A 13,761-nucleotide genomic window follows, 5' to 3' on the forward strand; every position below is an offset into this window, starting at 1 on the left:
AGGGTGGCGCAAGGAAGACCTTCTCCTGGTCATTGTCCACCTCACCTCTAGTGGTGTTTAGAGCCAGGGAACGGCAGGATCGTGCAAGGGCATGCCTTCCTAGTATGCTTGCATAAGATCGGAGAGGGTGAAGAGTTGACAAGACGCTTGGCATGATCTTCCGGAAATGAGGCTGCTGGTATCAGGTGACGGTGCTGGACAGCTATGAGCCAAATGACTGAAGGGGAAGAGTCCTGGGTTTTATGCATGCCTGCAGGTGGGCAAACTAACTTTGTATTCAGGTTTTGAGCAGGGAGAAATGACATTCGGATGTAGAAATTGGCAACAGATGCATGTGAACTTAATTGGGTACTTGAATAGCTATTGATGGGGGAAGTGGAAGGGGGGAAGAGGGAGGGTTTCCTGATGCTTGCGGTGTCTTTGAAGCGGGGGAGTGGGCACCAGGCTCAGCAGCCATCGGATTGTAAACAAAGCTTCAAGCGCTGTAGGGTTTTCCTGCCCAAAGCCCCGCTTGCAGTCACCCTCCATGGCCAGCTGGAATCCTGGAGGACCCGCTTTCCTCTTGAGGTGGGACCCTTTGCTTTGAGGCCGCTTGCCTCAGATTGCTGGACAGACACTGGCTTTCAGGAAAGAGGCTTTCTCTCCAAGGGAAACAAACATGGGGGAGCTGACGAGCCATTCTTTGAATGGTGTTTGGAGCCTGCACAGGGAGCATCTGCAGAAGGCACCACTGATAACATGTGCTTGCTCTCTTTGTCCTTTTCTCATTTTTCTCTCTCCAGGTTACCAGATCTCTTGGGAGGTGTATAGCAGGAACGAATCACGTCTCGCGCACACACTAGCTAATACAACCCTTGAGTACAAAATTACAGGCTTGTCATCTCTCACCACCTACACAATAGAGGTAGCTGCAATGACAGCAAAGGGGACCGGCTTGGTCACTTCGTCTACGATTTCATCAGGAGTTCCGCCAGGTTAGTAAAACAGTACTAGGAGCAACCCAAGCAATATTAGGGGGTTGTTTATAGTCAGTTTGCGCTCTCTCTCTCTCTCTCTCTCTCTCTCTCTCTCTCTCTCGTGTTCTCCATCTGTCTTTAAAACTCTTCCGGATCAAAAGAGCTAGAGACAACATGAAAAACTTAGATGTGGCAGTGCTCAATAGGGTAGTTCTGATTGACAGAAGATTTGGAGGCAAGTTGTCTGCCTATGTGGTACTGGGGCATTTGATTTTACTGGCAGAATGAATATTTATTTATTTATAGCTTTTATAGACCGTCCCTTTACTGGCGTCTCGGGACAATTTACAACAGGTTTGCATTCTGGTAAAACAGTCTAGTTGGACTCACAGAATGCAGCCAGCTCTGGACCGACATCAATGCAGGTTACTCGGGAGGCTAGAAATCTGGACTCCAACAAACTGGATCAGGACAAGGAGGACTGGGAGCAGAGGCTGGCTTGGCACAGGTCTCTTAACTCCTTCCTGTCCACTCTCCTACCATTTGAAGATGGTAGCCAATATATGGACAGGGGTCTTGGGGGCAGGCAAGGCTGAGAGGTCAGAGAGGTGGAAAGAGTTGGCTGGTCTATCCAACCCATACCCTCCATTCGGTCCTGCTCACTCACCCAGGTGACCCTTCTCTGCCTTGCTCTCCACCTATAAGGAACAGTATTTTGCCTCTGTGCATTAATTATTGGCTTTTACAATTGAAGCTGCAGTTGTTTGCTTTTACTGGCAATCCAAGAATAACCTGTTTTGAAACATTAGCCAGTTTGTTCATACGTATACAGCCTTTGAAGATGGCACATGTCTTTCAGTACCCATAAGAAATCGTTTTGCTTCCAGAACCCTTGGTATAATCTCCAGGTCCAATTTGCTGTCTCCAGTTGAGAAGCAGCATGTGTTAAGAGTCCCAGTTGCTGAGGAGCAGCTGAGAGAGGAGGCTTCTAACATCACATGCTGCTTTTGGGCTTTCTAGAAGCAGCAAGTGGGCCTTTGGTGCAATTGTGGAGCTCTTCTCATCGTCTTGTTTTTCTGTACAGATCTGTTCCTGAAAAAATGCACAAGCCTTTGAAATACTGACTTTTACAGCCCAACTCTGTATTTTCTACCCCTCCCTCCCTCTTTCTGTTTTACTTGGCTTGTTGGCCTATACAGAGCTTCCTGGTGCACCATCCAATTTAGTAATCTCTAACATCAGCCCTCGCTCCGCCACGCTTCAGTTCCGACCTGGGTATGATGGAAAAACATCTATCTCTAATTGGATAGTAGAGGGCCAGGTATGTAAAATATTTTGGATAAGTGTTTAATCACTGTATTGCTTAAATGTCTCTGATGAATTAATGTGAAATCAGCTTGGATTCCGAGAGGTTGAAGCATGATCATTAGAGTATTAGCTCATGAGAAATTGCCTTCTCCCCAACCAACAAGCCCAGTCACTGAGGAGGGCAGTCACTTGGAGGGCAGCCTTCTGGGGGTTCCCTGTGGACCCATGGCCCACCTGGATGCGGCCAGGAAAAGAACCTCTAGTGCCTCTGGAGGTCAGCTGTAATGGAACACTGCTTTTTTTGATGCCTACAGAAGGCATCCTTATTCTGGCAAGGGCTTTTTGCTGACCAGCCACAGTTTTAATGCTACCTTGCTCTTAATAGATGGGGTTTTAAAACATAGTTTCATCTGTTTAAGCTTTTTGCTGTTCACCACTCTGGAATGTGCCTAGATATGGAGCAGTATGTAGCATCTGTAAGTAAATAAGTAAATGAAAGGAAAGAATCCAGCTGTGTCTTTTCTGTTCGCATCATTTGCTTCCTGTTCCAAGATGTGGGGATGCTGCCCCTCACTGTAAGCAATAGTATGGTAAAAGCATTCCAAATGTGATTGACATTTTTTATTAAAAATTAAAAAGCTTTCATACAAATGCAATAAGAAACATGTATCACTGAAACCTTCTTAGAAACATAGAAACAGAGCGGGTCAGAAGGGGCCTCCCGGGCCATCTAGTCTGGCCCCCAGCTCCAGCCGGCTCCGCTCACAACATGCCCACCATGTGCATGTCCAGCCTGTCCTTAAACACCCGCACCGATGGGGCCTCAACCACCTCCCGTGGAAGCCCATTCCATACCCTCGGGGTCCTAACCATCAGGAAGTACTTCCTGGCATCCTAATTGAACCTTGGTTCCCTGAACTTTGCTCCGTTGGAGAGTGTCCTGCCTTCCTCTGCAGGGGAGAACAGGTCTCTACCCACCTCTGTGTGACACCCCCTCACATACCTATATGTTGCCAACAGATTCCCCTCAGAGTCTCCTCTTCTCCAGACTGAGACTGCTTAATTCTTGGTTGAGCAAGATTTGTGTTTTGTATTAGTGACAGAACACCTCTTTGGTATACAAGGCTTCCTGGCTTACCTGCTTGTTTCTGGGCTAAATGCCTCTCCTATTTACTTGTCTGTTTTTAACTGAGCTTTTCTGGCTGCTGAAGTCACTCACTCACTTGGGAATAAGTCCCGTGAACTTACCAGGCCTTGTTTCTGAATAGAATCTCTATTGGGTTTGCGCTGTTGGTTCTTGAATCCTTGTGTAGAAAGATGGATGATAACCCAGCTGAACAATAATACATGATGAAATGCATTCCAAATCTCCTGTAGTTCAGCTGAGCCTCTAGAGATCAGTATACAATAAATCTGATTTGTATGTACTAATTTTGATGGAACAGAAGTGTCCGTGCGTACAATGTGTCTTCACTGTGGCATATTTCAATTACTACTTCTTCCACTTTGTGCTTTCCTCTTTTTGCCACTCCACTGGCATAATCAGTGTTGGAGAATGAGTAGCATTTCTTTCATGCTCTGCTTTTGGACATTCCATAAGGTTCCACCTGGCTAGATGAGTCTTTGGTTTGATCCACCAGGACTCTTGTTATGCTCTTACGATCTTATAACTCGTCCTCTTAGACTTAAAGGACCAGCAAGAGATAGACAGACTCGTTTTTGTTTCAGGGTCTGATATCTGAGGGTCTCTGCTCATTGGTTAGAGATGATGGCATCAGAGTCCTTCCGGCCTATGGCAATTTTACATATATCAACTTGGGATTCTGTTCTGTCTTGTTTCCACAGTGATTGTCATTTTAAGAGACAACTGGCCCATTTTTTTTTCTTGAGATATTGTGGTAGTGGACATGACTTATGGGGTGGGGGTGGGTAGGAGAAGCTCATTTTGCCTCTATCAGAGCACTAACTGACTAATAATAGATTGCTTTCTTCTGCATTTTCTTGCAATATGACCTCACTGTTCCCAATGTTTATTTCTCTTCACCCTTGAATGCCTTCTTACTAGGAGAAACAATTCATGCACTTCATGAGGTGAAGTACAGCTTATGAAAGCTTTTTGTAATAAACATGTTTGTCTTAAAGGTGCCGCAAAACCATTTGTTTTTGTTGTGACAAACTCACTCGGTAAGACTGATGTGTCGTAAACCTTTGGATAAGCCTCTGTAACTGAGGGGTTTGAGTAAATGCACCAAATGAGCATATTTAGCCGTTGAACTAATGGATTTGCATGGTTTTCTGGAGAGTTAAAAGGTTGGCTCTTCGGCTACAGGGAAGTGTTTAAAGAGAGGAAATGTGTTTCTCCATTAATACAGAGCAGAAATTGCACATAAAGAGCAAGGCTTGTCTTCAGTTCCATTTAAAGAATGGGGCAAAGGTAAGAACATTTGCCGATGCCTTTACATCTACTAAGGTGATGGAGTGCGTACGCTATTACGAGAGATGCTATTAGGTGGAGGCCATTTTCAAAAGCAGTCATGAGAGCAGATACCTACACAATACCTAGATCGTCCATCTTCGCTATATCAAAAGATCTGTTGCCTAAACACTCGGTGAAGGGTTGATACTGGTGTCATCACATTTACCTTTTAATCAAGGTGAAGGTCCATCATATAATTTGTACTCTCTGGCCTGTTTTACAGGGGCATCCAAATTAAAAAGTAGCTTTGTGTTATCTCTCAGATAAGTATTCCATGCATAAATTATCCAATGACTCTCTTGTTCCTAATTGCTATGCACGCCAGAGCTGAACTGATTGGCTGCATTACCTAAACTGGATAAATTGAAACTTTTATGGTCATTATCGCTCTGTTATTTGTGTTTCGTAGTTTAACCTGCACAGGTCCTGTGACCGCTGAGGAAGGATTTATCACTGTGCCTTAACTTTGGATGCCCTTGGCAATATTTGGCTGTGGCATTTTCAAGAGAGGAGGCAACTATCAATGCATATAAGAGGCGGCAAACTAAATCCCCACCCCCATTAAAGTCAGCATACCTGCGATTGCTGAATTGCTAGTAAAACCATGGCAGTTGCACCCCTTGCTTGCCAGTCTTGCAGGAGACCGAGGCAGAACGGCCTGATCCCGCTCTGAACGCATTTGTCAAATAGGCACAGGGAAGCCTAGAGGGGAAACGGCCTAGGCGGGCCCCCTATTCTTTCCAAGCCCTTCAAGGCTGCTCTTCAGTGTCCCGCCCTTTCCGTTCTGACTGGGAAGGGGAGCTGGGAGGGGCATATTTCAGTCCTGAGCATCTCTTTTGCTCCTTGGCTCTCTTCTCCTGCTCACGACATGCCTCTTCCTCTCTAGACTTAGAGGGATTCCGGTTTAATTGGGTTAGTGCTTAGTCAGGACTGCTGCTATACTGCTGGTCTCTACAATTTCGGACAATCATCCTTCCTGGAAGGTGATAGGCATAGGACTGAGGGATGCTGTCTGTACATTATTTGTTCCTGGGCATGTTAAGAGTTGCCAGGCCCTCTACCAAAACTTGAGAACTAAAATTGGCTGTCCCATCGGCTTGCCGGCTAAAGATAAGCTATTTCCCAATAAAGGATTTGAGCCTTTCATGCCAGCCCCAGATGCAGGAATTCCAAAGGCCGAGCTTTCTCTTGCTTCTCCACACAGATGGTGGAGCATCCTGCACCTTCTGGGGTTTTGTGCCTTTGGTGGATTTTGTCATGCATCTGTCAGGAGAAAGGGGGAGCCGATCCTACCCGACAGGGCTAGGGTTTGGGGCCCATGGTTGCATCTGGGAAATTAAGAGTGGGTGACTGACATTGTCTCTGAAGCCCATTTGTGGCCTGAGACATTCATGGAAAAAGGCTCTGGGCAAGGCTAAAGACACTAGCTTTACTCCGAGCTGGTTTCAACTGCCAGTAAGAAACTTTGTTATTTAAAACAAAAATTAAAAATTGGGAGGCATAGGGTATTTCCCGGGGCAACCGAGAATGGTGTCCAGGGGGCACCGGTGTCACATGGCTACTCAGTGACCTTCTGGGCAGTAACCGTCAATACTTTGTCGTTATGCATTGTCTAAGAATTTGCTGATTGGAAGAACAAAAACAAAACAATCTGGAGAATGGACAATCAGCAATATCTGAAGTTGGCTTCAGTGCTTTTAGCTTCTGGTGTGTTCAGATTCTAGTTTTATCTCTTTGCTTTAAAAAAATGAAGAAAAAACCAAGAAAAAACCCCAAACCATTTGCTGTGCCACAGAGGAAACATTGAGATAATTGGAAGGCTTCCTTGTCGGGCTCCTACCGTATTACATGATAGGTGCATGGAGATCTCCCCTTCTCAGTAATTCACACAGATCTTTGTGAGGGCATTCAAAAGAAAGCAAGTCACAACATAAATTGCACAGACACCAGACCTGAAGAGTAGCTCATTCCAGAATTTATCATACCCTCAGTGGAGGAGTCTGATTTAGATTACGTTGCATGAATTTCTATGCTAAGCAGAATTTCTTGGGGGGAGGGGGTGCGAGGGATTAAATTATAGGGCACAAGGGGGCAGTGTAGGATGATTTGCCTTTTACAATATCCTTCCAATCATTCATGTGCCTGAGCAGGTTGTTATGCTGCAATAAAATACTCCCAGGTTTTCCTACCTTAAGTCCTTAAGCATGCCTCAGAGAAATAGTCTTCCCAGGTCTGAGCAAAGTCCCCCTTCACTTCCCCTGTCCCGTCCTAGAGAAAATTGCCATCCCTCATTTATTCACCTGTCAAGCAAAGCGCGCTGTTTCCTTCCTACTTGCCGATCTTTCTAAATAACAGCGCCAGGTACTTTTAAGATTAAACGCTGAGTTTCTGAAAGCAGATTCTGCAGTTTTCATGCCTTGATGCAGGCCATTTGCCTGGCAGCAAGACCGCTTCAAGCTGTCGGCTCTCATTGAGTGTTTGATATGAACATTATATTTAACCTCTCTCCTGGTGCGTAATTGCCCAACAGTACCTGTATCCCAGGGTGTCAGGCTGAAATACAGCTCACTTAGTACGTAAACTGTGGCCTCTTGCCGTGAAATGCGAAACTGCTGTTGCCTCCACCTCTCGGAACAACGAGGGTCCCGCAGCAGGCAAAACTCTGTTCCCCCTCCGTGTCTTCAAATTCTGTCCCTGGGCAGGGCCTTGAAAGAGGTGTGTAAAAGTCATGTAGCTGACAGATGGAGGCCCTGAGCGGATGTAAGCATGGCCAGGGGTTCGGAGAACCACACCGGTTCATGGATCTTCCCCCTCCTGAGTTTCTCACCAACCGCTCCTCCTCTGAAGCTACTCAGAGTTTGCCACTGCTCTTCCCCGACTGATCTGAGTCTTTGTGCTGCTCTTCTCAAAGCACGGCTCTCAAGCCTAGTCCTAACCATGGCTGAGGACTGTGGCTCAGATCTAACTGTAGCTTCAGAAATTAAAAGAGGGGGCTCACATCCGAAAGGGGAAGAGTGAGTGGGAGCCCCGTTGTGTTCTCTGGAACTCATAATCATGATTAAGGAAGGAAAAAGAGGGCCTTCTCTGTGGTGGCACAGAGGAATACGCTCCCCGGAGAGGTTCGCCTGGCGCCTACGCTTCTTTCCTTATGGCATCAGGTGAAAACCTTTTTATTCCCCCAATATTTTAATTGCTCATTTGTTTTAATTGGTGGCTTTATACTTAACATCAAATGCTGTGCCACTCCCACTCTTATTTCTATTTTTTATTCTATTTTATTAATGGTGTTGTAAACTGTCCTGAGACGTCTGTGATGGGACGGTATAGAAAAGTTTTAAATGAATAAAATAAATAACAAGTAAATAAGTGATACGGCATCTGCTCTGGATGGTTTTATCCTCCTTTTCCATCTTGAGCCTTACTCAAACTTTGGATGAACAAAGAGAAGACCAGAAGCAGTGATGGAACCTCCCAACAAGTGATGTGCTAGCAAAATTGCGGAGAGCCAGTGAGGTGTGGTGGTGAAGAGCGTGGGACTGGGACTCAGATGATCTGGGTTCGAGTCCCCGCTCAGCCATGGAGCCAACTGGGTGGCTTTGGGCCAGTCACAGACTCGCAGCCCAACCTACCTCACAGGGTTGTTGTTGTGGGGATAAGATGGAGGAGGAGAATGATGCAAGCTGCCTTGAGCCCTTTGTAGGGAAAAGGCAGGACATAAATCGAAAAATAAATAAATAAACAAACAAAAATTCCAAGGTGGGTAGTCAATTCCATGTCAAGCTCTTTTTAAATAATTGTACCTGCTTTGTGGAGTGGCTCAACATTGAATCCTCAGGGAACAGTCATTTGCCTCCCTGCTAATTGAGCTCTCATCTTACTTCAGCTGTAATGTTTCCATCCCGGCAGTGGCTTGCACTTTCCTCGACAGTAGTCCAAAGCCTTGAACTGCATCACAGAACGTGGAGTACCAGAATGGTTTTATCTAGTTGGAGATTCACTTAGCCCCTCCTTGGTTTCCAAGAGCAGCATTCCAGCAATATCTGGCTGTGTATTTGTCACTGGTTTTGGGATTTCTGCCCCTTCTCTTCATTTACCTTACTGCCGCTGTTTTAAATGTTGCTTCTAAAATCCTGCTAGTCCATTAAAACAGGTGAACCTTCCTTGGGTTCCAGCCCAACCCCTGACGGTTCCCCAGATGCCCAAGTCCATTCCCTGGCCCCGCCCCCTTTCACTTCATCCATTTCATTTGTTGAAACGGCTCTTCTAAGGCTTAGTTACAGGCAGAAATGGCTTTAAGTTAAAATACTCTTTTTGTAATTTTGGCCACAGTTCTGTTGTCTTCAGCCTCTGGAATGTGGCTTCTGAATGACTCTCTGAAATAGAAGTCTGGCCTCAGGTTGAAAGGGGCTCTCTACACCTGTATTAAGAAACATCACTCTTAAATTACAGGAAGGAGGACTGGTGTAACAAGCAGAAGTCCCATATAAACCCGTCCTGGGATGCAGAAACAATAGCATGAAATATCGTAGCTGTTAATCTGCCCATCGCTTCTGGCTTTTTCTAGGTCAGCTCTTCCAGACTTCCCATTTGCTACAAGGATCCAATTTTAAAGTTGGATTCTTCTTTTGTCATTCTAAATCATATGCCTGCAGTATATTTGGAAACAGCCTGTGATTCTCAAGTTGAAAGCTTTTGCTGTGCTTCATTAGACAGAATCAAAATTGGCATCTGGGTTGGGCTTTGGTTTTTCCCAATCATAGCACAAAATTCTTCTGAGTATACACTGTCGTAATATTTGTGTGAAGCGTAGTATGTTTCACCAACAAAAACAGAATTTTTCCTAAGTGGAGAATGAAAATATACTTAATGCCCTGTGATATAAAAATATTTTTGAAAGTATGCCTCTCCCCCACCATCCAGCGGTTCTCTGAGTGGGAATTCTCAGGACCTATTCCCATTTTACATGTCTTAGTCCAAGGTAGATACCTGGGCATGAAATTTGCAGGCCTGTCATCAAGCATTAAGAGTGCACACACAGAAAATGCAGCACATGTCACTTTAAAATACCCAGAAGCTGCAGTCAGTAAAAGACTTTGGGCTCTGCTTCTGAATTTTTTCGCTGGATCTGCACAAACCGTTGCTGCCCACACTGTTCGTACGTGCAAGGATGCTTCCAAAATCATTCTTCCTTTAAATTTCTCCTAGGATTTGGAGGTTTCACAATACCTCCACCTGTTTCTGATGCCGAACCACTGCCTTAGGGATCCTGCGTAGCCCCATTTGGTAAAGAGCAGAAGGTCCCTTCTGCGTCAAACACAGGATAGAAGCACAGGACGCTTCCGTCTCCAGTGTCTTTGGTGGTCCATTCAAGTCATTCTTGTCAGCATCTCTCTGATCTTCTCTTATCAGCAGATGGCAAGAACTGAATTGGAGACCTTCTGTGCGAAAGGGACGTGCTCCACCACTGATCTATGGGCCTTCCCAAAATATCCCTGTGTCACAAAGATCCACATCCAGACCAAAAATGTGAAGTGGACATTGTCCTTCAGACCAGTAACCATTCTAGGTGGACAGAGCATGCAGTCTGGAGCTGCGATGCTAGAAACTCAATTTACCAGGGTTCATACATGTCTTAGTTGACCCAGGAAGGTCATGAACCGGGGCGCTCATTTCGTCGCTTCCTGCCTCTGCCGAGCAGTGAAGGTGGAGATGTGCCTGGCCCAGCCTGCACGGCAGTGACACTGCGAGGATGACGGAGACGAGCCCTGCATAGCGGCTTGGCTTCCCAGTACTCTTGAAACAGCACTGCTGTCTTAGCCTCTGAAATGGGAAGCTACACGAATACCTTTTCAAATGTGTTAAGCAGCCTTTCATCAACTGCAAATGGCCTTTACAGCTTTTGAGTTGACAGATGACACTTGGAGAGCACAACTTGGATAAGAACCAGGATTCAAGGTCCCTGTAGTGCCATAAACGACTCTGCCACTCTGCCACACCAGCGCTGAAACCCAAGCGGCTCTTTTTCTGTGCCACTGTAGCTACTGGTATTCTAAACACAAAGCGTCACAAACGGCTTTGCAGTGCAATCCCAGACAAGTGTACTTAGAAGTGAGCCTGGCTGAGCTCCATGGGATTTACTCCCAAGTAAAAGTGTAGCTTGCAGCGTTAGTCTGTTCCTCGGGCTTTCCCATGCAGAAAACTGAGTGGGAAACACACAGATTTTGTGCGATGATTGTTATCACTCAGTGTGAAGAGGGGCTGGACAGCTTTCTTGCACTTCAGCTTGAATGGGAATAGTTTCATGTGCAGGCTGAAGATGTTTCCCTAGTCTTTATCTGACGAAAGTTGCCACCTCCTTCCCAAAAGAAACCATCTCATCACAACAGAATTTGTTCTACTCTCCTCAAAGTCATAACACAGAGATTGCCGCTTCGAGTCTGCGGGTCAAAAATGGACTGTATCCAATAAGACTGCAGCCAAAATATATTTAATTCATCACAGTAAGAATGCCGTTTATCAAACACGTTTATTTTTGTAAAATTAGGAAAATGCCACCGCACTCTTATCTTGGCATGGCAAAGAGCTTGGATAGCTTGGACGATTCTTAAATCATCTGTTGTTTTTATACGGCATTCAAGGTGCATTTTGTGCTCAGAAAGCAGGTCTTTATCAGCAGATTTATTTATTTGTTTGTTTATCAGGATATTTTTATTCCGTCCAATACGGTTCGTCTCTGGATGGCTTACAATTTTGCTGAAAGCCAATGATTCTGGAAAGGGATGCCAAACCCTCCACTTCTTGTTGGCCTGCAGCGGGGGGGGGGGGGGGGTCAGCACATGCCTTCTAGATGTTGAGCACTGCAATTCCCATCAGCCCTTCCCAGCATAACCAGCGGTGAGTTGTCGCCTAACCTCTGGAGGACTACGAATTGTTCACCCGTGGACCACAACTTGTGCATCGAGAACCCATTAGTGATCCGTGAAGCATGTCTTGACTTCCTAGAGGCCAGTGTCCAAAGGAGCTCTCGCACAAGCAGATTCCATGACACAAGCAAGATGCACAAGCGAGACGTGCTGCTTGTGAAGAATAGACCTAACAGTTTCTACAGGATGCCCCAAAATGGGTGGAGGTGCTAATTTCTGGATCAGGTCGGGTCAACAAAGCTTGCTTACAAGCCGCAGACCTGCCCCATTCTATAAATAAGCATTTCTGTTCGTTTCCGGTAGCTCCCAGACAGGCTGAATCTCACTGCTCAAGCAGGAGGTCTTGCTTGTAGGACGGCTTCAGCGAAGGAACAGAACCCCATAGGATGCTGCTCTGCAGATCCAAATTCTGTCATCAGCAGTCCAGAGCCCAGTGTGGTGTGCTGGACTGGGACTCAGGAAACCAGGGTTCAAGCCTGCCCTCAACCGTGCAGTTCATGGGGTGACTTTGGGCCAATCACTGACCCCCAGCCTAACCCACCTCCCAGGGTTGTTGTGAAGATAACATGGAGAGAAGGGGCACTAGGGTCGTTTCCTTGGGGTCTTGCGGAAGGAAGAAAGATGTGGTATGAATGTAATGCAGTAACTGTAATAATAACGGTCCAATCTGGAGAAGAAGAAAAAACCGCGATGGGAAACAAAGCGCGCAACAATGGCAATTGTGTCTTGACTCGGCAGCACCAAGAGCTGACACAGGGCTTGGTCCTCCCTGTGGTTCTTCTCACAAGACCCTAGAGACACAGAAGGATAACCTGAAAAAACTTGTGCATCCTTCAGTCATCTCTGTGGGACTTGCACAGAAATGGATTGTGCTTGGAAGCGCAGTCAGAAAGCAGTGGATGGTCTTTCAAATGTCACAGGAATATGCCTATCAATCCATCACATTGTCCTGCGTGTCTGTTTCTGTTTTCCTTCCTGCTTCTTTCATGTGGAAGCCACTGCATTAGCCAAAATTCTATATTTTTAGCCCGGTGGGGTCCTTCGTTTTCCTCCGTCTTAAGTGAAAGGCGAATCAGGTTTTTTATCCCTTACCTCATACAGGTCAAGATGTTCTTGACCTTGCAATACGCTTATCCTGATTTATAAAAGAGCCATATGACATGCTTCTTAAAAGGTCTATTAAAATTTATTAGTGCTAATTTTTCATCCCTCTCAGACTGTGTGCTGGAACCCAGTGTAATAAAGCAAAGCGGGATTTAAAAGCAGATGAAGCTCTTTTAAAAAATCAAGGGAATTACACAATAAAGATTAAAAAGCATTTCCATTTCTTTGAGAGAGGCATGAGAAGCAGTGAAGACAAAACCTGGAGTGGGCCAGAAGCATTAGACACAAATTTTGCTGCAACCTGTTGCTAATCCACCACAATAACTCACTTTTTGTGCGTCACTGTAGGAATCCCAAACTTAGGTCCATAAAGCCTTGGTTAGCACATATTTTCTCTGGCATTTTGCTGATTTTTCAATACCTATCTGCTACAGACTTGTGTGGTGTGCGACATTTGTTTATTGTATTCCTATCTTGCCCGTTTTTCCTCCCAAGGAACTCAAGGCAGCTTCCCCATTCTCTTCCTTCGCTCAATCTTATTCTCACAACAACAGCCCTGTAAGGTGGGTTGGGCAGAGAGCCTGGGGCCTCTGGGGTCCGGAGTCACCCTATGAGCTCCATGGCCAAGCGGGGACTAGAACCCAGATCGCCAGAGTCCCAGTCCCACGCTCTTCGCCACTACACCACACTGCCTCTCACATTCCACATGCATATACCACACACACACACACACACACACACACACACAGAGAGAGAGAGAGAGAGAGAGAGAGAGAGAGAGAGAGAGAGAGAGAGAGGGAGTCAAGATAGCAGGGGATACCGGGGGCGGGGGGAGCAAGACAGGTAAGTTCAAATAGCAGGGGGAAAACCTGGCTTTGCACGTCCAAAGGCTTTTAATATGCTTGAGGCAACTGGGGATAGCTTTGTAGGCACCACCCACCTGGGCACCCCATGGGACCCCCGCTGAGGAACCCAGCTTTTAAAAAAAACACTG

The 13,761-nt window shown here is 45.9% G+C and overlaps 1 protein-coding gene across 3 annotated transcripts in view; it reads left to right on the plus strand.

The window, feature by feature from the left end:
* SDK1 (sidekick cell adhesion molecule 1) overlaps nucleotides 1–13,761 on the plus strand; it is a 482,213-nt gene that overhangs the window by 355,223 nt on the left and 113,229 nt on the right. For all 3 annotated transcript variants that reach the window (XM_044433572.1, XM_044433573.1, XM_044433574.1), the window contains 2 exons: nucleotides 783–974; nucleotides 2,156–2,277. In XM_044433572.1, coding sequence (XP_044289507.1) covers nucleotides 783–974; nucleotides 2,156–2,277 — 314 coding nt within the window. The remainder of the gene's footprint in view (nucleotides 1–782; nucleotides 975–2,155; nucleotides 2,278–13,761) is intronic.

Source organism: Varanus komodoensis, unplaced genomic scaffold (assembly GCF_004798865.1).
Source record: "Varanus komodoensis strain SLA01 unplaced genomic scaffold, ASM479886v1 scaffold26, whole genome shotgun sequence".
In the NCBI taxonomy this organism is placed as follows: domain Eukaryota; kingdom Metazoa; phylum Chordata; class Lepidosauria; order Squamata; family Varanidae; genus Varanus; species Varanus komodoensis.